The sequence below is a fragment of the Bolinopsis microptera genome, chromosome 2 (genome assembly GCF_026151205.1).
Source record: "Bolinopsis microptera isolate Bmic1 chromosome 2, MBARI_Bmic_1.0, whole genome shotgun sequence".
NCBI classification, from domain to species: domain Eukaryota; kingdom Metazoa; phylum Ctenophora; class Tentaculata; order Lobata; family Bolinopsidae; genus Bolinopsis; species Bolinopsis microptera.
The window spans coordinates 9,504,150-9,528,832 of NC_087073.1; the positions used below are offsets into that span (position 1 = coordinate 9,504,150).

The following is a 24,683-nucleotide window of genomic DNA, read 5'->3' on the forward strand; positions in this document are numbered from 1 at the left end:
GAATGTGATATACCATAGCCATAATTGGATCAGAATGAGTGGGATAATGTCGACTCCTCTATCAAATGTGGAGAGAGTGTGGACCTTTCACTAGCCAATAGGATTGCAGCATTCTGCAAAGCGCAGCTTATTAGATCACCATTGGAACCCAGAGCTGATAAGATTAATTTTCTTTTTACTTATTTTCTTTTTTAACCACAGGAACGCAAAGGTTACTTCTTACTAGTGTTTTTAAAGACAGGTTGCACAACTCTATTATTTATTAATAGCAATATGAATATGATATACCACCGCCATAATTGGATCAGTATGAGTGAGATGATGTCAACTCATTTATCAAATAAGGAGAGAGTGTGAACCTTTTACTGGCCATTAGGATTGCAGCATTCTTCAGAGCTCGACTTATTAGATTACCATTGGAACCCAGAGCTGATAAGATTACTACAGGAACGCAAAGGTTACTTCTTACTAGTGTTAAATTCTGTGATCTAAAACTCCGTGGAAGGTCATGAATATACAACAGCCATAATTAGATAAGTATGAGTGGAATGATGTCAACTCCACTATCAATAGGAGAGAGTGTTGACCTTTCACTAACCAATAGTATTGCATCATTCTGCAAAGCTCAGCTGATTAGATTACCATGGGAACCGAGAGCTGATAAGATTACCACAGGAACGCAAAGGTTACTTCTTACTAGTGTCAAATTCTAAGTTCCATAATCTAAGGCCCCATGGAAGGTCGTGAATTTTCATTGTTTAAATCACATTATCATATTATCAAAGTATTGTACTTTTTCAAAAGTGTGTTTCTATTTTGAAAAGTCTGTTATAAAAAATACGGCGTACATATTATTGTACTCTAAAATGTAATGTCAGGAAAATCTAATTTTACTTGTTAAAAATATTCATGTTTTATTGGTCCAGTTCTAATGAATATTTTAATTACCTTGGCCTTGGTATTTATTTACACTAATTTACAATTTTCACTCAGGAATGGTATGGACTGTGTTAAATGATTGTGATGACAAAACCACCCTTCCAAATTACTTGAAAGACCTTTACTCACGCGAACCTCAACAAGTTGATTCCCTCCTTTCTACTCTTATAAATCCTTATGACACCAAAAATGCTTTAGATGTGGAGAAATGCTTATGGGTGATATGTGGAGGTCAGAAACCAGAAGATTTTACCAGAATAATCAAGTCCAATGATAGATCAGTTATTTGTGGCCTGGTGTGGGATGCCAATTTCATTGCCTACAGATGTAAGACATGTGGAATTACCCCTTGCATGTCACTGTGTGCTGAATGTTTCGAAAATGGTGATCACGAAGGCCACGACTTCAATATGTTCAAATCTGGAGCAGGTAATTTTAAATATTTACATTGTCATTACCTTCATTATGTAGCAAAATCTCTCTGAGCCTAAATATAATCAAGCACGATATTTTTACATAAAGTTAATTTTAGATCTCTCTAGAACTGTATATTGTACTGATTTATTGACAGGTGGTGCATGTGATTGTGGAGATGTTGAAGTCATGAAACCTTGTGGATTTTGTTCCAGACATGGGCCCAAGTCGGCCAAAAACTTCCGTGAAATCCCTGATGATGTCACCTTGATGGTTAATCTAGTTGTTCCAAAACTTATTGATTTCCTACTCTACAAGTTGGAGGATGCAACACGAGATAAGCCTAACAAGGTAACAGCGTAACTGCATCAAAATTTTCTTTATTTGGCAATCTGCAATCACACACTTACTTAACTGTAAGTGTGACAAGTCCAATGATTGTTGACGTTATCATGAAACTAATTGTTAAATAAATACTAGTTTTATTACCAGATTTAGTTCTGATAATTTTGCTCCTATTTGAATTTGTAGAAACTAGAACTTCTAAACCAAAGTTCATCAACCAATACACCTGAGATTAACTGCATATATGTAAATATCCTTGGAACATACGATTATAACAGAATTATTCTTTAGATGGATCGTGGGGACGAGGAAGTAGCTAAACTCTTACTGCAACTCTGTGAAATGGGCGATATCACCAGAAATGTTGTAGCTAAGGGCATGCTCCAAGTTAGAAAGAACTCTTTATCAGAATCAAAGGTTCTCTTCAAAGGGGAAGCTTCCAAACAGTCGATACACAAATACAGTGTGATAAGACGACAATCATCTACTGAGAATAGTCAGCCTCCTTCCCTCCCTGATTCAGCAATTCAGAATATTTCTGACGGAGAGGGTCCCCCTCTTCAGAGTGTAGCTGATAGCATTCTCTCCCTTCCTGGACCCAGCAAAGACTGTGATCTCCCTTACCTCGGTTATGAAGAGGAACAAAAAACAGTTCTAGAAACTCTTCTCGATTTACTCATTGAGCTAAAATTTCCTCAATATTTGGTGACTTTAGTTTTGAGCATGCTTCAAGAAACTGATTACAAGCAACAGTTCATGGAGGCGTTCTGTTCCCGTTACGCTAAAATAGCTAATCTTCTGACTCATAGATTTGAACCAGACGAAGATCAGAAACTTTGCAATCGCCTTGTCCACGCAAGTGTGCAACTATTCAGCAACGAAAACCTAACTTTTAAGATGGTACAAAACAACAATTTACTGAGCATCATAGTGTCTGCATTGTCGGATTTAATATCACGGACTCTGATCAAGGTGGATCATGACACTGAAGACAATGTGAACTCTAAAAGTCTCTTCGTAGTCAATTGTAATCACGATATTATCTCTCATCACAGGTACTGGCCTGTGGTCAGCGATTTTCACAACCTTCTCTCCCATTCCAAAATAGCCACACATTTCCTGGGCGAAGCAGCCCTGATCAGGCGATGGATGGGAATCTTAACCCATTTCACTGGAATGAACAAAAACATCAGGCACCTTATAGTTCACATACCATACGAGAGCGTAGTTTACCAGTATGCGTACAGCACAGAGATAGAAGCATCATCTCACATCATGACAAACTTGTTATCAGTGTGCACTTCTCCGTCCGAGAGTGACCATATCAGACTAGTGTTAAGCGAGTGTGTCAGGGCTCTAAGGTCCTGGTTCAGGATGATCCAAGTTCAGATTGTGAAACCCTTCCTAGAGCCTCTAAACGGGGAGGAGTTCACTCCGAGCGGGCCAATACCGAGACACGAGATAACGTTCCACCTGCCGCTGCACAGGTACCTAGCTGGGTTCATATCACAAGCTATCAATTACTGCGGGATGACTCTGGAGGAGGTGCTACCCAGTGAGGAGGTGTTGTGGTGCGTCATGGAACATGTCCTCAGAATTCAGGTGTGTAATTTGTTAGCTTTTGGCTTGATGTTTTCTTAGAAGGGTCGCTACTGAAAAAATGTAAACCTTGATCGTACTTAATTCCTTTAGATACACAATTGCAATCACTTATCAATGACATTTTTTTGACGTAGACTAGAAATATAGATTATTGAAAGTTGTGTCCCTCAGGTTGGAATAGGAGAGATACTGTCAGGATTGTGGGTACGGAATGGTTACAGTCTCAGATCACAAGAGGAGTTCTACTTACAGGGACAGTACTGTAACCAATGTGTCGACCTCGACATCTTTCTTCTTCAGGTTTTATAACATTCTTTATAGCTTAATGTTACTGCAATATAAGTCATACTTTCTATTTTGAAATATAGTGTTGTACTTACCACTTTTTCGATACTGTTTATTCGATCAGTCCCTCAGATCACATGCTACTTATCAGTAGAATACATTAAGCGACACATCTTCATAGATCAGGGCACATCCTGTATATTTTATACTGCATAAATTCAAATAATATCAGATACACTCTGCACCTGCACCATAACTCTTATGAATAATAAATCACGATATAGTCATTAGTCATTATCCAGGTTTGTGTGATGGCACTGGATAGCGACCTTCTTCTCACTACCCTTCTACAAAGATACAAACTGGACTCTTGGTTTAAGTTCGGGGACTTTGCTTCTTCTACCCAACCTGCTGATACTGATGTTCAACAGGTATGTACTAAATACATTGCACTATCTATCTGCTGTACATGTTGGCTTTATGTAGGGACCTGTGACATGTATAATCACGGTCAGGCGAAATATTTGCTCAGTTTTTAATCTTTTACTGAGCTCTTAATTAGAAATTTAGTACAAATTAGAACATGTGTGACATTGCTGACAATGCGATTCTCCTCCAGGCACTAGTAGAGAGTATGTTGAACCTGATCCTGCAGCTTGTTTACCAGAGAATGTACATGGGACTGTCTGAGGAGAGAATGGTACATCTGGAGGTGGTTACTAAGCTAACTATGGGAGATTTCACTCACTCCCAACTAACTGATAATCTCCCTGAGAAACCAGGGATATCAGAGCTCACAGGTTCATATACCATTTGATTTTACCTGATTACCAAGTGCGGGAAACAACTGTTAGATCGAATATGTTCGTAAAACGGCTAATAGTGCGGTTCCGCACCCGCCGCAGTCATATCTCTGATTATTGTTATCATGGTTTCTCTTCCCACAGAGCTATTTGACGAAGTGCTCTCCAAAGTCTCCGACTACAAACAGCCCACGAACGAATCAGGTCAGCTAACCCAGGGTATCTACGCTCTTAAACCTGACCTGTGGAAGAGCGAGTTTCAGCCGTTACATGTAATGTTGCGGGGGAGTTACAAGAGGGGATATCAGCTTGCTATGGACAAGTACAAGGGCTGGTATCAGTCACAGAACAAAACTAAGGTGAATTAGATGTAAAATAATGCTGTGAACCAGTTTATAAGATTCGTCCGTGCTTTCCCAATAAGTACATATTATTAAGGTGTTACACTGTTACCCCCCCCCCCCTATTATGTTATTTGAGTTTAAATCCTCACTTCTCGCTCAGGTACAAGGACTATGGCCTCCCTTCAGGACCCCCCTGGCCCTCAACCCCCAGTGTAAGCCTCTGTACCGTATTCTGCACAGCCGTACACTGCACGCCATGCTCTTCACTGTACTGTACAAAGCTATGCGGGAGACAGAGACTGTTAATGATAACATGATCTACCTGACTTTCTATCTGATAGATCTCTGTGTTGATGCTCCTGAAGATATAACAACTCCTGTTCTCGAAAGAGGTAAACACTGGATTTAGACGAAGATGTACAATTAATGTTATCAGCAGACCTCAGATCGCAGTGTCTTAAATTCAAGGCTATTATTACGGTACAGCTGTCGTAGTTAGTACAGAGCAGATGATGACCGTATAGTGTATCTCAGGTAGTCTGAAGCCAGATATAACAGTAGCAGAACAGGAGGATGGAACAGTCCCCCAAGCTATCGTCAAGTGTATCCTCTTCTTACAAGAACACAGACATCTCCCTACTTTATATAAAGGTGATCATATTATGTGATTTGAATCCGTCTCGTGACTGTGGAATTAATTTCTATCTAAAAGTGTTTAGTGTAATTTTAAATTAGTAAATTGATGGCCTGCATTTTTACAGCATTCCTGAGATTCGAACGAGATATAGGTTGCCTTTACGGGTCACAGAGTAAGATTCAGAGGCACATGTGTTCCATGCTGAATGTGACTGTAATCCTTAATAATACTGACTTTAGTTTACTTTAAATTAAACCTATACACAGCTGTGGCTCCCATCCATCTGAGCATTTTAGCAGCCTGAATAAATATCAACAATTGTAATACAATAATTTGATATTATGTTATATATTATATATGTTTAATAAAATGCTTTAATGTCATTTTCGTTCATCGTATAATTGTTAGTTATAGTTTCAAAAACATCGTCGCTGCAACTCAGCGCCGGCACTAACCTGACTGATGACATCATAGTTGATGACGTCATAGCTGTATTAGTGTACTGATCTACAGTTAATTTCATATCCCAGGTAAAGCAGTTGAACAGAGGGTTCAGGAGCTGTGTAGAAAACTGATCAGCTCTCCTCACACCTTCATTATCAAACCCGACCAGTACACGTTAGTGTTACATTTTAAGCTGATATATTCTTACGATGCATTTTACCATTATTGTGAGTCATGGGATTTAAACAATTACCATGGCTGATTTTTTATAAAATTGTTCAGTTGGCTTTGTGCCAGGGCGCCAGGGTAAGTGCAACACCTTAGCTTGCTTGAAACCAATCTATGAATAGCAAAAGCAATAACGTGTGGCAATATGATGGCCTACGAAGGAGTAGTAACATGTATTTAGCTGGAGCCATGCTCAGTACAGGTTGGGCATTCTGCCCAGCTTTTGTCTTTTGATAATGAAGTTTTAATGACAGAATTTAAAGTTTTAATCTATGATGTTTAAAGCTCTACTTTAATCGAAACTATGTAGTATGTACTATTTATAGTTCGTATCTAATAATTTGTTTGGCTTTAATAGAATTTCCCTAATATATATTAGTATATTATAATAATGTGGCGATAAATTATCGATCTATAATTAATTTACAAAACGTATTATAATATTATATAAGGTTCTGCTCTTTATTTCAAAGGTCGTTTACCTAATATATTTTGAAAACAAATTGTGTTCACGTGATCTAAAAAAACATTTTCTCCTGTTTTGTTTAAATAAAACAATAATTCCACCGCTCACCCCTAACTCCCTTACAGGCTCCAGGACGTAACAGAAGCGTTGTTACTGATGTGTAACAGCAGGCTACAACCGCCGCTGTTCGCGCGGCTCTATAACGCTGCCAAACAGCTGTCCCTAACCACCGGTATCGGCACGGCCATGTACGATAAGAAGACGCATATGTACCACATACAACAAGTGCTGGAGCAACTTCCACCTCATCGGTACGCTTATTAAACTTTCTCTTTAAATGTTATTTAAATGTTTAATTTTATCTTTTGTTATTTTGTATGTTCATTGTTTTACTATACCGGTGAGTGTGTAACTGAAGAACGTACCAAGTTTAAGTTAGCGCCCTCTTGCTTCAGGTACAAGATGATAAACCTCCTGATATACTATTTGAGTACGCTGGTAAAGGAGGAGCTGGCCACGCTGGATCAGATCTGTGCTGTTTATGTCCCTGAAGGAGTGGACCCTACTGCCTTCTCCTCAATTATAAGGTAACTGATTGTGATTTTGATAATCCAATATTCACATGGGATGTAAATATTTACAAATTATCTTGCCTTCTTCTTGATCACATAAGGTAATTGATTGTGTAATATGTGTATGTGATTATTCGATATTCACATTGGATGTACATATCTCAAAGTTATCTTACTCACGATACCGTAGCGTAGGATTTTAAATCGGTAATGTCGACGATTGTCATGCGCTATTTCACAAGTCAAAACATCCGCTGATCGTCTCCTGAGCCGGCAGATAACAATGTCAATGTCTACACTCTATAATTTATTTTAAACTAAGTACTATGATTAGTTTGAAAGTTTCCTTATTCAACCTGCAAGATAGTGTTCTGCGGTGGGTTTTAATAAAACCGTTTATCGGAAATAACCGTTTTCATGTTATTTGCAATTGGATGCATCTGAAATCTTTTATGTGTGTCTCGACGAATTACATTTAAAAAAGAATCTGCCACGATCATTTTCTACAACATGCTGTAGTTAAACCAGTGCTTTCAAGCGCTTATTCGTAATATACTGTGTACTCTGCTGAAGCTGTATGCTAATTGCTAAGTTAAGACATTTTACTCTACATTTCAACAACTGTACACGGTAGAGTACAGTATATTAGCAGTAGCAGCCGCCTTCTCGTTTTAAACAGCCCCCCTACTGCAATTGCAAGTAGCATCGGATATCAGTTAGCACTGGTTTTAAAGCATGTCACGTGTTCTGTGATATTATATTCACGTACTTTTGTCTTTTATAACACGTGATTGGTTTTCAGGTGTTACGATTGGATATTTAGAGTTAGGAAACGACATTCTGGTACCCTGGAGAGCATGTTCGATATCAAGTACAAGTCGGACAGGATTGTTAAGAACGCTTATCAATGTGTTATGGGTAAGTGAACATAACACCTAAAATTTGATCCGCGAATTTGTTATCATTGGAAATTAATGAGTATCCACTTTATAATTTCTCTCATATAAATAAATAAATAAATTCTAACATTTATTACACACTCCGATATTAAGATATACCCAACGAATCATATGTTGATCAAACTAATAACTAATTACAGTATCGTGATACACGCGATTTTAAAATATCATGTTGAATGTTAATGCTAACCATCGGCACAATATCCAATTACGTGTCGGAAAAATCCAGCTTAAATAGTTTAAACAAGTAGACACAGGATGGGAACGGAAATTCTGTAAAGTCAGACAAATTGCACTTAGTTTTATCTGATCAAAACTTAATCAAGGGGGTATTATGTTCGATGATCTCGCCTACCTTGAATCTAATCATAGAGGAGGGAAATTCTGGGATAAAGCCAAGTTGAATCCGAGAATTTCAGTGATAATTACTTATATTATAGTATATTGCAGGCTTATACTTTGTGGAGTATGGCGTTACAGAGCACCTAGTAAATAATAAGAACAGGAAACGAACTTTAGATATTCTAAAAACCTTTAAAATATAATATAATAACAATATATATTTTATGGGTTCAAGTCGGACAGCTTGTACTTGTCTGATCAAAAGTTGATCAAGGGTGTAAATTAATTCCCCTCCCTGGCCCTGATATGGTCCCCGCCATGCACCTTGACCTTAATCATACAATATCCCTAGTTTTACATGTCAAATTATGTGCTGAGTCTGTTATTACTGTATAATAATATTATATGAAATACGAATATTATGTCGAATTAATTAAAAATCGCCGCGATCTTTTTCATCAAATGTGAACCTCTTCGTGTTTTAACTTACTGCAGTACTCGAGCTCACTATTTCCGGCTCAAGAGATTATCACATCATGTCAGGTGTTTGGATTTATATAGCACCGCCCATAATTGCTGTCTAAAAGCAAATATTCACCCGAAAATATATATATCCAGCATTACATTTCCTGAAAATGGCCAGAAAATGACTTTTCTGACGTCTCTTACACACACGAATCTCAGTGCCACGAGACTTTTGCACTTAACAGCCGCCACAACCTAGATTCCCAGGTCTATTCAAAATCATTCTATGAATAGGTCTAAGAAATGTATTTCTGAATTTCTGATTGGCTAAGGAAACAACAAAATTTTGGCTGTGTCAGAGTCTCAGACGATACAACAGTGCTTTGTATAGAGAGATATAAAGATAGAGTATAAACCTGAGTCACGTGATGACACCTCATTCCTACAGGTACAAGCCTTGTCCAGTGTATGTACGAGATTAGAAGAAGCTGGCTCAGATTGATTTCTCTCAAAGTCCTGGTTCCAGCAACGCTTACACCACACATAATGGTACGTTTACTCCGCAACTCTCAGATATTGTGTAGTCTGGTAGTGTCACTTTGTGTTGTTCATCGTATCCGTATTTAGATAATTTGATTACTGAACTGTTTACCTGTATTGACAGAGTAATTCCACATCAAATACAATCACTGCACTGTAACTTATTAGATAGTTGTCTTGTCTAAAATATCAGGACATGTTTTCAATAAACCTGTTAATGTTAGCCAAAACACGGTACATTCCGACTCATCCCATGGCTCAGAACTGAAATTAAACGAATCTACTTTTACTCTGATTTCAGCTCTAACAAATCTGATACTGACTCACAACAATTCAGGTGTGAGTGCTATCTCCAAGATTCTAGATAAGCTGAGTGAACGTGATCAGAACAATGCTAAGCTGCTCCGCTCCTTGGAGCGTGCAGACGCCAGCACACCCGACCGTAGCACTAGCCCCTGCTCAACCAGCGAAGCTAAGCGCAAGCGAGCCAAGGAGCGCCAGGCGAAGCTGTTGCAACAGTTTGCTAGTAAGCAGAGGATATTTGAGGCCCAGATGGAAGCAGAGAATCCAATATCTTTCGTTGTAAGTTTAGTTGAGATAACTCGTCAGCAGTGGCGTAACGAAGGGCCCCGCTGACCCCGTTATGTGGGGGGGCCGGGGGCGCCCCAAATCGTCGTTTGATTGACAGAGTCGTCAGTACCACCTTACAATCATTCCAGAGTACAATCAAGTACCTCTTTGAGTAGACCACAAGTCTTATCAAGAATACCTGCAAAAGCCGTGACTATACGGTAAACTCTAACTGTTTCAGTGTAATTTATAGGTATTCCGTAAATAATAAAGCAACTAAAAGACAATAAAAAGACAATCGCACTTGTATTGCTGGGGGTCTTGTATTGCTGGGGGTCCCGATGACTTTGTGATCAGTTATCTATAAAGTACGTCTTTTAGCTTGCTGCATGTTTATCCCTCGTCGATCGGTTACATAACCATGCTGCCATATCAGTCACCAAAAATGGATTCACTTCACCGCGACCGGAGACCAACTTTTTGTGCCCTCCATCAAGCAATGAGATGCAGTTTAATTCGTCGCTATAAGGTCTCAATTTAAAACTTTTCCCTAGTTTTTTAATAGGCTCTAACTATCATCAAAGCGCTGTGACTAATAAATGACTATAATATCATCAAGTCCCACTGAACCCCCTGTTGTTTCAGGAAGAAGAGACGAACGAGGCAAAGCCGACTTATTCCTGTATAATCTGTAGTATCGACAGTGTGAACACAGAGATGAGACCTATTGCTACCTTTGTCCTGTGTCAACCTGCCTCACTGCTTCTCCACTGTACAGCTCCTGATACCGTACGTTGCTTCTTATTCTCACAGCTCATTCTCCTTTAATATTATTACAAGTTCCTGTTTACTGGTTACCAGCTTTGATTTTTGAACTTTAGATGGGTTTTCCAAACTTTAACTCTGCAGGAGCGAGCGATAATGGACGATCGATTTGAAGATATCCCGACCCTGCACTCCACACTCCACGACCACTACACCACCCTCAAGATGCTCTTCTCCTCCGGTTCCACTTGGCAGGGAATAGGACAGCGCGCGCAGCCTGGGTTACACGTGCAAAGTTGCTGTCATTATCTGCACGTGGAGTGTTATAAAACATACAGTGACAGTCAGAGAAGTAGGAGTACTGACCCTCTTCATAATCCTCTCAAAGGTATGTTGCTGACTGCTGAATCTTGATTAACATTCTTTACCATTAATCTGTTTAAATTCTTTTGCTTATGCGATTCTGAAAGTATAAGTTGAATCAGCTAGATACTCAAGATAGAGATGGGTACTATATTATATATATAAATGTCTTGTGTAACAGGTAAAGAGTTGTCGTGTCCTACATGTCGGAGACTCTCTAACACAGTCCTACCTCTCCCTCCAGAACCCTTCTTTAAACCTTACTCTCCTACTGAGGTAATTGTGACTTAGTCTTAGTCCAACATGTTTGGACTAGTTAACATCCGGTTTAGACTTTGTTTGGATTCTGTTTTGATACTTAGTGAACTTCGTTTTAGGAATTGTTTATGATCCCCTAGACAGCACGATTAAAATGTATGCATATTTCGACAAAGCAGGATCTTGATAAAAATAGCTAAAATTCCAGTTGAAGATTCCAGTGTCTCCAGCCACCCAAATACCACTACCCTTTACACACTCCTGTCTTGACAAGTCCTACCAGTCCTCTAACCCAATTAACTGTTTGGGCTGCTCCTCACACAAACTTCACAACAAGATAAAACAGGTTACAAATCTACATTATTTTACACATCTGGAACTTATATCATAAATCATAAAATGTTTCAAAAGTCACGCAAAACTTGAATTAATTCACAGATATAATGCCAACACTATAAAGCTATATGATATTGGACATATTCCAGGTATAAAAATACATATTGAATAACATTTTTCAACAACTAATGATAAATCCCGTACCGTAGGTGATACAGCAGGCCCCTATAGACCTAGTTAACGCTACTATCCTGAAAGCAACTAAAACCCCGTACTATACCTCCGTGGAACAGTTCGTCAACTCTCTCGAGGTTTGGAATATTCTGGATATCAGTTTATTAATAGATTAATCTATTGTTAATATATTGTTAATATATTTCTAAAGTACTATATATACATCCAACATGTAATAAGGAACTTTTTAAAAGCACTGCAGCAAATTCTGCAAACAAAATCATTGGGCTGATGGTGCACCTTGGTATCTCTGAAAGCATTATATATATTAAATAGGTGGGCGTGTTCAGATGTAGGTGTTTTCTTGATTTATGGTCAAAGAAGCAGTGTACTGCTAAGTTATACATTGTTATTATATGTAAATATGTTGGTATCGCCTTTATACATATTATATAGTTGTATTGACGATGGTCTGGATGTAAATTAGCCATTTTAAAGACCGACTCGGTAGTTCTACATTATAGTATTAAAATTATATGTTTCGATTGTGGTATAAATATTCGTTTGCTCGATATTTTAAATCATTATCCACCGTAAGGTGTACTACTTAACGTCCAATGATCTGATTTGCTGGATCTTTTTCTGCATCTTTGAAAGTTCATTATATTATGATTGCATAGTATATATTTCATGAATGTGTATCGATATTAGTGCTGCTATATTTATATATTTATTTAATGTCTCGTATTCATAGTATCGGATTCTGAAAATCGATTGGGAACATTAGCTCTGTCGAATCCATTCGAATGTTTAACAATGGCAAATCTTAATTTTTTTCTGAGCAACATATTAATTAGACGTTTCTCTAAATTCTTAACTTTGTGACCACTGTAACCACTCTGGCAGGACTACTACAAGAAGTACGTTGAACAGAAGACCCTATCCCAGCAAGACATCCTGATCCTGTCCCTACACACGACGCTGCAGTGTGAGCTGATTGAGAGGAATAACAATCTCACCACTGATCTGGAATGTTCCAGGAAATACTGCACTGGTTAGTCTGTTCAGATCTGAAGATTTTACTGAACACTAAAACTCAGAGTTATTGCGCCCCTGTTTTGCAGTACATATTTTATGTCGTGCTCTTTCAACTCAATCAATCCTCATTTATCAATGACCATTGATCAAATTTAAGATGGACAATAGATACAAATCTTTTCAGATTTAAATAATTGTATCGAGCTTAAAATTCGATTAATGAGCTCAACAGTGACATTTATACGTTTCTCTGAGCTGACAAGTTGTGTTTTGTTTAGTTTTACATCTTAATGTTTACATTAATAACAAGCACACGAGCCACATGATTCCCCCAACAGTTTTTATTTTAACAACTCTGATTTATATATTAGTTACAATCCTGCCCTTATTAGCGAGTATATAAAACAACGTGTTTCAGGTCGCCTGATTAGCGTGCTGGCCACACAATCCAACATGTTGATAGAATGTCATTCCAGCAATGACCTGCTCCTAGAACTGATACACATGTTGAATAGTGGGGGTCCGGGGGTTGGAGCCCCCAGTAAGCAGCCAGCCGGGGGTCCTAAGTTACCTTTGGTGCTCAGGAGCCGTCCTGGTTACTGCTGAAGTTTGTGCTCTTTTCCAAGTTGCAGATCGACTGGGAAAAGTAAGTTTAGCGTTATAGTGGCCTGCTATTGACGTAGTTTGTAATAAAATTGATCATTGCTCTATATTGTGATGTACAACTTTGATAAAAGTCGCTTAGCAACAAGTGTACATTCCTCGACAGCATAATATTATGTACATTCTTAGATTATATTTACGGTATGAGGGGTTAGCAATCGGTATTCTTTTTACTCTGTCTTCAGTACCGAGCAGAATTCTTCGAATAGTTCTTATACATATAAACGTGGGGGGGGGGTGTAACCCAAAAAAACCCAACTCCTACCCAAGAAAAGGTAATACTGGGATTGGGTTTTTTTAGGTTTTTTTGGGTTTTTTAAACAAAATTTAAACAAAATTCTAGCCATTTCATTAATTGTATTGAATGTGAATTATTTCCCACTGAGTCTTACCTACGTGTTGTTCTCATGTCTTAACTTAATAGATAGTTTACATAGTATATGAGTGTGTTTATATTGATAGTATGTTATCACGATAGCAAACAGGATGTCTCGATCATCGAGATATAATCCATATGAATGCACAAAGTGGAAATGTGCCAAATGTGGCAAATGTGTTCTCCTGTCATGGAAGGAGGCTATGACGAAGGTCAAGGGCAAGTCAAAGCACATGACTTAAATTACTTGACTTAAGGCGGCTTCAGAGTCCGAGTCTCAATGATGTGTCTCCAAAGCTTTCTGTCCGCCATAAGCTCCTTAATCTCCCCAGTGTTCTTGAGTACGGTGTCACTTATTAGGTTATCGACGAAAGTGAGCGGTGGTATGCCCCTCCCTCTGGTCCCATGGCTAGGTTCCCGAAGGAGAAGTTGGTGTACTGCCAGGTCATCATATCGCTGGATCTCTGGATGTGCCCAGCCGACCTCATTCTTCTGGCCTGTATCTTCGAACTAACTCTTGGGAGTGATTTAAAGCCCTCCTTGTTGGTGCGATGTTCTCTCCAGTCCACGTTTAGGGCCATCCAAAGCATTTTACTGTAACATCCGTCTATTCTTTTCAAAGATTCTTTCATTGTCCACGTTTCCGTTCCATACAGGAAGATTGATTCAACTGTAGCCTTGAAACAGACGGATCTTTAAATCTCGGCGCAAATTGGACCTCCATATAGCCTTCATTTAGTGGTAGGCAGCCCATGCCTTGGCCTTGCGTACCCTTAAGTCGTGCTCTGTTGTACTTATCCAGGCTCCTGGGTAGAAAAAATCCTCAACTTCCTCTAAGGGGGGGGGGGGGGGGGGGGGGTGACATGTCTCCAATGTCTCCCGCACCTTATCTTTTCGAAAAAGACAAAGACATTGGAGACATTGGAGACATTGGAGACATTGGAGACACAGCTTTTGGAGACATTGGAGACATTGGGGACATTAGGGACATTAGAGACACAGCTTTTGGAAACATTGGAGACATTGGGGACATTGGGGACATTGGAGACATTGGGGACATTAGGGACATAAAATGGATATTAGGGGCATTGGAGACATTGGAGACACAGCTTTTGGAGACTCCTCCTCCTCCTCCTCCTCCTCCTCCTCCTCAGTCGTTCTCCTCCTCCTCCTGAGTCCTCCTCCTGGGACCTGGGTCCTCCTCCTGGGTCCTCCTCCGGACCTCCTGGGTCCTCCTTCTCCTGGGTCCTCCTCCTCCTCTTCATCCTCCTCCTCTTCCTCCTCAATCATCAGTCCTCCTCAATCCTCCTCCTCATCCTTCTCGTCAGTACTCTTCCTCCTCAGTCCTTCCCAAGTCCCCCTCCTCCTCAGTCCTCCCCCAGTCCCCCTCCTCCTATTCAATCCTCCTCCTCCTCCTCAGTTCTCCTCAGTCCTCCTCCTTCTCAGTCCTCCTCCTGAGTCCTCTTCCTGAGTCCTCCTCCTGAATCCTCCTCCTCTTCCTGAGTCCTCCTCCTCCTAGGTCCTCCTCCTTCTCCTCCTCCTCCTCCTCAGTCCTTCTCCTCCTCCTCCTCCTCCCTCTCAGTCATCCTCCTCAGCCATCCTCCTCAGCCATCCTCCTCAGCCATCCTCCTCAGCCATCCTCCTCAGCCATCCTCCTCAGCCATCCTCCTCAGCCATCCTCCTCAGCCATCCTCCTCAGCCATCCTCCTCAGCCATCATCCTCAGTACTCCTCAGTCCTCCTCCTCAGTCCTCATCCTCCTCCTCAGTCCTCCTCATCCTTCTCCTTAGTCCTCCTCCTCCATTCTTTCATTGTCCACGTTTCCGTTCCATACAGGAAGATTGATTCAACTGTAGCCTTGAAACAGACGGATCTTTAAATCTCGGCGCAAATTGGACCTCCATATAGCCTTCATTTAGTGGTAGGCAGCCCATGCCTTGGCCTTGCGTACCCTTAAGTCGTGCTCTGTTGTACTTATCCAGGCTCCTGGGTAGAAAAAATCCTCAACTTCCTCTAAGGGGGGGGGGGGGGGGGGTGACATGTCTCCAATGTCTCCCGCACCTTATCTTTTCGAAAAAGACAAAGACATTGGAGACATTGGAGACATTGGAGACATTGGAGACACAGCTTTTGGAGACATTGGAGACATTGGGGACATTAGGGACATTAGAGACACAGCTTTTGGAAACATTGGAGACATTGGGGACATTGGGGACATTGGAGACATTGGGGACATTAGGGACATAAAATGGATATTAGGGGCATTGGAGACATTGGAGACACAGCTTTTGGAGACTCCTCCTCCTCCTCCTCCTCCTCCTCCTCCTCAGTCGTTCTCCTCCTCCTCCTGAGTCCTCCTCCTGGGACCTGGGTCCTCCTCCTGGGTCCTCCTCCGGACCTCCTGGGTCCTCCTTCTCCTGGGTCCTCCTCCTCCTCTTCATCCTCCTCCTCTTCCTCCTCAATCATCAGTCCTCCTCAATCCTCCTCCTCATCCTTCTCGTCAGTACTCTTCCTCCTCAGTCCTTCCCAAGTCCCCCTCCTCCTCAGTCCTCCCCCAGTCCCCCTCCTCCTATTCAATCCTCCTCCTCCTCCTCAGTTCTCCTCAGTCCTCCTCCTTCTCAGTCCTCCTCCTGAGTCCTCTTCCTGAGTCCTCCTCCTGAATCCTCCTCCTCTTCCTGAGTCCTCCTCCTCCTAGGTCCTCCTCCTTCTCCTCCTCCTCCTCCTCAGTCCTTCTCCTCCTCCTCCTCCTCCCTCTCAGTCATCCTCCTCAGCCATCCTCCTCAGCCATCCTCCTCAGCCATCCTCCTCAGCCATCCTCCTCAGCCATCCTCCTCAGCCATCCTCCTCAGCCATCCTCCTCAGCCATCCTCCTCAGCCATCCTCCTCAGCCATCATCCTCAGTACTCCTCAGTCCTCCTCCTCAGTCCTCATCCTCCTCCTCAGTCCTCCTCATCCTTCTCCTTAGTCCTCCTCCTCCTCAGTCCTCCCCAGTCCCCCTCCTCCTCCTATTCACTCCTCCTCCTCCTCCTCAGTTTTCCTGAGTCCTCCTCCTGAGTCCTCCTCCTCCTGAGTCCTCCTCCTGGGTCCTCCTCCTCCTAGGTCCTCCTCCTTCTCCTCCTCAGTCCTTCTCCTCCTCCTCAGTCCTCTTCCTCCTCCTCCTCCCTCTCAGTCATCCTCCTCAGCCATTCTCCTCAGCTATCCTCCTCAGTCCTCCTCAGTCCTCATCCTCCTCCTCAGTCCTCCTCCTCATGGGTCTTCCTCCTCTTCATCCTCCTCAGTCCTCAGTCCTCCTCCTCATCCTTCTCCTCAGTCCTCTTCCTTTTCAGTCCTCCTGAGTCCTCCTCCTCCTCTTCCTTCTGAGTCCTCCTGGGTCCTCATCCTCCTAGGTCCTCCTCCTTCTCCTTCTCCTCAGTCCTTCTTCTCCTCCTCCTCCCTCTCAGTCATCCTCCTCAGCCATCCTATTCAGCCATCCTCCTCAGTACTCCTCAGTCCTCCTCCTTCTCTGTCCTCCTCAGTCCTCTTCCTGAGTCCTCCTCCTAGGTCTTCCTCCTCTTCATCCTCCTCAGTCCTCAGTCCTCCTCCTCAGTCCTCCTCCTCATCCTTCTCGTCAGTCTTCTTCATCCTCAGTCCTCCCCCAGTCCCCCTCCTCCTCCTATTCAGTCCTCCTCCTCCTCAGTTCTCCTCAGTCCTCTTCCTTTTCAGTCCTCCTGAGTCCTCCTCTTCCTCCTGAGTCCTCCTCCTGGGTCCTCATCCTCCTAGGTCTTCCTCCTTCTCCTTCTCCTCAGTCCTTCTTCTCCTCCTCCTCCCTATCAGTCATCCTCCTCAGCCATCCTCCTCAGTACTCCTCAGTTATCCTCCTTCTCTGTCCTCCTCAGTCCTCTTCCTGAGTCCTCCTCCTCCTGAGTCCTCCTCCTGGGTCCTCCTCCTGGGTCCTCCTCCTCTTGGGTCCTCCTCCTCCTAGGTCCTCCTCCTCAGTCATCCTCCTCAGCCATCCTCCTCAGCCATCCTCCACAGCCATCCTCCTCAGCCATCCTCCTCAGCCATCCTCCTCAGCCATCCTCCTCAGCCATCCTCCTCAGTACTCCTCAGTCCTCCTCCTTCTCAGTCCTCCTCAGTCTCTTCCTGAGTCCTCCTCCTGAGTCCTCATCCTCCTCCTTCTCCTCCTAAGTCCTCCTCCTGGGTCATCCTCCTCCTAGATCCTCCTCCTTCTCCAATCATACATCTACGTCTCCAGTGTCTCCAATGTCTCCAATGTCTCCAAAAGCTTTGTCTCCAATGTCTCCAATGTCCCCAATGTCTCCAATGTCTCCAAAAGCTGTGTCTCCAATGTCTCCAATGTCTCCAGGACATGTCTCTGCACCCTATCTTTTCAAAAAAGACAAAAGACATTGGAGACATTGGAGACATGTCACCCCCCCCTCTAAGGCATGTCCGTCCTTAGAAGTTATTGTGTGTGGCTCCTCTTCTACTAAATTAACAGTAAGATGCTTGGTTTTAGACAAAAGAGATTTTCTGCCTCCTCATCAGATGAGGCTTCTGTAGGACTGTAGCATGTGATGACAGTGAGCCTGCGCTTTCCATTGAAAGACATGGTGAGGATCCTTGCGCTGTAAGATTTTATAAGACTTAAATAGCCTCATATGCTGTCCTCGTCAAGATGATTCCTACTCTCCCATTAGAAGCGCCAGCTGCGTTTCTCCACGCAGATGAGGTCACTAGATGAATCCCTTTGTTCATCTTTTCTATCCTGGTAGGCTCAGAATGCACTACATGATGTTCTTGCAGGCCAAGGATGTGCAGTTTGATTCGACAAAATAGTTCTGCAAGTTCGATGCGTTTGTGCTGTTCTCTGGCTGTTCTTATGTTAAATGTGCTAACCTTAGCAGTCCTTTTACATGATACAATACAATTGATGTTCATATTTTTTTGATGTTTTCTTGTTTGACTTTCTGTAGAAATAGGTCATGTCGTGTTGTGGAGACCGAGTTATCAGCTTCTGTAATAGCAGCGTAATTACCCCGGCAACCACTTCCACTAGAAAAATAAGGGGCTTTAACCCTTAAGCTGTTGATAAGATTCATCTTGACTTTTCAGTTGGCTCACAATCCTGTGCAGTCCCCTGCACATTGGCAGTGGATTGTGTTCTTAACTCTTGCGCCACTAAAAGAGTAAAAGGTTAAGGCAATCCGCTTGAACAAAAGCCATCTTTAACTCTCACCGTAATATCTTGGGTATCTTGAGTATGTAATTGCACGAACATAATATGCTATACAAGACAAATGTGACACTTCCTTTTTCTACCAAACAGCATCAGTTGTAATCCTTACCCAATCGTCACCTGCTCCAGTGTGGGACTTTCTGATTTTATCCCAAAGCATAAGGAGGTTAGAGTGAGAACAGAGCTACACTTTAGCGGGGACTAACCCTTCCCCTGACTACCTCGTTACCCGGTACCCCGGGCATAGGGAGCCGTATCCTGACTACCAGAGTGTGGTCCAGTCTAGCTGGGTCATAGTAGACTAGGTTGAACAGGGTAACAGCCAACACATCTTTAGCTACTGTGCAATCCACAGTAAAGATTTACGAGTCTCAAAGCCTCTTGTAGACCGAGAGTTAAGGAGTCAATAGATCAAATTATTGAACTTCCGGGGCTCAATGTCTCCCGTCGACCGTCCTGCCTTTAGCCTGGACCCCCTGTCCAGTATCCAGTCTTCACCACGTGGAGGTAGTGGCTTTCATCATGCTGTCCGATGAGTGTCTGGAAGATGGCACCAGCAGGATACCCCTTTTCAAAGTTCTGGGAGCCTCACATCAGACCAGGGCTTCCACCCAGCTTCTATCCAGCGGTGACGCCTTGGGCCACCTAAGCTTCACACAACCATTGAAAGACCACCTGCCTACTTGTAAAAATTTTGATGATGCGATAAGAACACTGTAACTTTGAAGGAGAGGCTTTCCAACCATCTTCTGACGGAGCAGAGAGTGACGAAGCGGAAACAGATGATGAAGAAGAGGAAGTGGAGGATATTGACTCATCAGAGGAATGGGCGAAAATAGTAACTGTGTACAGGGACAAAAGGATTTCGCGGCATGTACGAAATCGCGAAATTTCCCATTCTCCGCGACAAATTTTATGTATAGTTTAATATACCGCGAAATGTAATTCGCGGTATCGCGATTTTTGGCAAAAATCGCCGCGAAATCCTTTTGTCCCTGACTGTGTATGGTGATGCTCTGCATCATGATATGGCTGTTGAGGTTTGCCTCAATGGAGGGCGAGATCGAATGCCATCCCAGTCAAGATTTTAGCGACTCCAGGGCCATAAACAAGCGAAGATATCACTTAATATCACATGTGATCACGCAGCTGATGGTAACTGCAAGATTCTTTCAGTTGGAGATAGAGCATGGTTTCTCGTTAAGCGGATGATCAGGAAAACGGAAACAGAGATCGTGAAGGTGAGAAGAAAGGCTTTATTCCTCTCGTACCGGTTGCGGTCAGGGTTGGGGTCATCAGTGAGTTGCGTCCCTACTAACTCAATTTGCCATGGCCATCGAAGTGAGCATTACATATGGCTGATATCATATCTGGATGGCCAACTTCTTCTGAGCACATCAGTGAATAAAATACTGCTTTTGGGTGATATTTAAGCGATTATATCTATTGTGATGTTGTAGTGATGAACAACAACAGTGATGTTGTACTGATAATTGTTTTGCTAGGTGCCTACATGACTTTATTTCCTTCAAATGAAACATTTGTAAAAAACCCAACTCCTACCCTGAAAAAGGTCATACTGGGATTGGGTTTTTTTGGGTTACACCCCCCCCCAAACGTTAGTTGATATCTCCAAATATTGATGCCTTATAGAGACATGGTATTGCCTTTGTCAACAAGATCAGAAAGCAGGAAGCCAATTATTGCCTGTATGTTTATTGTTTATTGGCTAAGCGCCAGGAATTAATATAATATCACCATTTGGAAATCTTAAATTTTACCACCTAATATAAGACGTTTTCCTACCCCCAGTTTTACCACCACTAATTTTACCACCCCTCAGTTTCGTGATAGTGGTAAGACTACTTTTCACGCTACAGTCAATGCGAGCTCTCCACTCTGTGGTAGCCAAGTTCTCCCACGATGAACAACTTGCGTGGAATTACAAGAAGAACTCGTCAGAATGTGATGACTTCCAGGCTCTACTCGGTAATAATTAGTAATTATACTAATTATCCACCTTTATTTCTAGATAATTAATCTAGAATATTAATATTGAATATTACGTATCAGTTAGGTGCTAATTTAATGGAGGTGCTGTTGAAAGTTACTGCAGCACCTTAGAAAAATTAGCTACAGAACCCCTTCTTGTGTTGAGGCTTACAAGATATTTCTTGTACAGTGCGATAAGCAAGATACACTAATACAGCCAGGATCTATAAATATGGTTTATAGATCCTGTTTATTAAATATGGTATAAACAAATTAAAAAAAAGTAGTTTTCTGCGGAACATCAGAACATGTGTGCACTATTCAGTAGTTTGCATTGTCTGTTATAGAGTGTACAATGTTAGCAATTTGATGGCAAATAGCCAAGTAGAGATAATATATTTCTGGCGATTGGTAAACAAATCAAAACACTTAATAAAGTTATAACACCTTACTTAACACAATCATCAGTTATCTGCTATTTGTTTACGAACAGTTAAGAAATTCTAATACAATAAGATCTAGTCTCTACCATTATCATTACATTATTAACTCCCATCCCCGTCCTGTTCTAACTCTCTACCTGTACACTTCCAGGAGTAACATGCGGAGAACTGTCCAGACTAGGAATACACGCCACTGTCGGTGAGATGGATATTACTAGTTACGTGTGGAGCTTACAGTCTATTGAAGCTAATTTACAGGTCAGTGTATGCTTCACATGACGTTAGCTTTTAACAGTAAACTTCAAAATGGTATAGCCTCCTGATCATTCAGGTTCAGCTGTGATTTAATTTCACAACGATTTTCCTATCTCTGAACATTTATTAATTTTGTTTACTCACTGCCCATAACATTCATGTTTTACTTTATATTTATTATGTAAGTTAGAAACGTCAGGAAGATATCTAACCCCTCCCCCATTATATCAGGCACTATGTGTCCCACTCCTCCGTGAAGCAGTGCTACTAGGACACCACATGTACGAGAAACCTCTCCCCGCCAGCACTCCTGGTTCTAGTGAGCTGGCACACCTAGCTGCATGGCTGGACCTGGTTCCTAGTTCCAGCCATTCCTCCTCTTCCCTTACCACTGCCAAGTTAGATTATATTACATGTTAATACAGGGGGGGGGGGGGGGTATGTTAATAGTATCCAAATTGGGAATCAAGTTTGATTCTGGGATCTCATCAGAAATACGATATTAGGATATTATTAGGATACAGTATACAAAAAATGATGAAATGAAAATGTACATTATACACTGAAAAGTGAAAATGTACAGTTTCTAAGTACAAGTTATAACAACATTCCCCGCAGAGTCCTGAACCTGCCCCGGGATGTTCTGCTCAAGTTTAGTTGTGATCTAGTGAGTCAGCTCCCCCTGCCCAGGGACATGCCACACTCGCCACTCACTGGTAAGTTCAACTCTGTATCTGTTTTTACTGATCGCTCTTTCTTGCTGATAAACATTATCACTTTTTTCGGGGAAATGTGCAAATTTTCCGAGAATTGCAGATCAGTGCACTTTATTGGTATCATGCCGATTTCCGGGTGGAGTACCACCTTATAATTTGTATCTTGACACGTAATATAACGTAACTCCCCTCTACGTCACTAGAGCCGCTAATGCCATTAGTGCTGAACTGGGGACGTCCTCGACTGTTGACTCTACCTCGACTGTACGGTAAACTGTACCTCCATTACCGACATGTAAAGTGCAAAGTGTGCAGAGGTTAGTGAAGTGTACTGTGTGTACTGTGTGTACTGTGTACTATATATTGTTTAGTAACCAATCTGAAATCGGATTGATAGTAGTACAGAAGGAGGGAAACTGTTTCTCTCCGAATGGATTTAAGTGTAAAAACCTCGAGAGGCATTATATTTTGGGAAATAATAGTAAAGTTTATTTGAGAAATATTCTAAGTAAAGCTGCACACCAGTTCTATAACACCGCTATTTCAGGAGTACCTCACGACCCAGCCCTGTGTTTAGTTTGTGGGCAGTTGGTATGTGTCAGGTCACAATGCTGTCAGTGGCTCAACACTGGAGAATGTACCAAACACGCACAAAAGGTAATAGTCAACAACATATTGGTGTTTTGCAGCTTTATTTCGTCTGATTTATCAGATCTACCCGTCAATAATTGTAGAATATAATTTCGTATTCTTAAGTTATGACTTATGATGCATAACTCAAAGTAGTAAGAATCTTTACTCAGATTTAACGGCACACGTAAGCTACTTATCAATTTGTATAATCCCAATATTTGAAAATGTAACAATGTTTGTGACAGTGCGGAGCAGGAACAGCGATCTATCTGGTAATAATGAGCAGCACTGTTGTCATTATCCGGGGAGAGAGGGTTTACCTCTGGGGTAGTGTCTATCTCGACCAGCATGGTGCGTCTTATACTTATATAATTTATATTACTTAATAACTTTAACTTACTTCGGGCCATTCTACTTAATAAATATCTTTCATTGATATAGGTTGTGTACATTAAAACTAGATCGGGAATGTTTAGGTAAATTCTATTACAGCTGTATTTTTAATCGCTAACTTGGTTATTCGTCACCAGATGAAGAAGATATAGATTTGAAGCGCGGGAAGCCTCTGTATCTCTCCCAAACAAGATACAACTGTCTGAACCAACAGTGGATATCTCACTCCTTCGACCACACTCTCAAGAGATGGGGCTGGCACCAGCAGCAGTTTTAACTAACTTATATTGTTTATCACGTGCTTACATGTTTGGAACCACGTGACGAGTTTCGTGTGCCCTGCTCGTATGTATATAATATATTACGAGGGTTTACTTTAATGTTTATTGCTTTAAAATGCTGCCTCGGGATAACTGCATTGTTAAACTTCGTCGTAGAAGTTCCTAAACACTCAGATCGGGCAAAAGTCAATTCCAATAAAGATCCGGACCTTCATCAAAATGTTGAATATTGTGTTGTAGAACTAAAAGATATTTCTGTTTTTTCTTCTAAACAGTCGTGCCGTAAAAGGAAAATTCCTTAATAACTTAATAACTAGTTTATATTCAGACCTCTGTTGTTTCGGTAACTATGTAGATACGAAATCTCAAAACTTATCAAAATATTTGTTGGGTTCATTTTTTTCAAAATTTGTATTGATTCACAGAACTTATAAAAAAGCTTTTTTTGTATATTTTGGGCTTTGAGTTGCTGTAAAATTTCAGGTTTAGTTTAAACCGGTACATTCCGTGTTCTGTCTAGCCAATGTATGTACAAGACAAAGACTGTGAACTTGTTCCAACTTCCAGTATTTGTTGAGCTATTCTTTGCTTTTTGTTTATCACATTCATTAGAAACTATTAACGTGTTTTATTCTAAAGATAGGTATTCTTATATTTGAGGCACGTTACAACTTGTGACGTTCATCAAAGCAGCTATCATGATTTTCCTATTGATTTTAAAATTCATGCCGAATATTCTGCTCCGTAGTTACGATGTTTGGGATATTAGATATAAAACATAACCTTGTGGCACATGTAACGTAACCTTGTGGCACATGTAACCTT

At 41.4% G+C, this 24,683-nt stretch overlaps 1 protein-coding gene across 1 annotated transcript; it reads left to right on the forward strand.

Moving 5' to 3' along the window:
- Positions 1-615: 615 nt before the first annotated feature.
- On the forward strand, positions 616-24,476 carry LOC134826764 (E3 ubiquitin-protein ligase ubr3-like). The gene is made up of 31 exons (XM_063839261.1): positions 616-1,368; positions 1,511-1,704; positions 1,990-3,300; positions 3,472-3,600; positions 3,888-4,016; positions 4,205-4,385; positions 4,533-4,747; positions 4,893-5,124; positions 5,267-5,383; positions 5,900-5,987; positions 6,633-6,818; positions 6,963-7,094; positions 7,882-7,997; positions 9,294-9,464; positions 9,723-9,967; positions 10,601-10,744; positions 10,865-11,108; positions 11,265-11,359; positions 11,550-11,687; positions 11,887-11,988; positions 12,758-12,905; positions 13,308-13,484; positions 19,874-19,991; positions 20,989-21,134; positions 21,732-21,838; positions 22,067-22,233; positions 22,454-22,551; positions 22,755-22,868; positions 23,099-23,208; positions 23,430-23,535; positions 23,715-24,476. The coding sequence occupies exons 1-31, from the start codon at positions 996-998 to the stop codon at positions 23,852-23,854; spliced, it is 5,973 nt and encodes a 1,990-aa protein (XP_063695331.1). The 5' UTR covers positions 616-995; the 3' UTR covers positions 23,855-24,476.
- The last annotated feature ends 207 nt before the right edge of the window (positions 24,477-24,683 follow it).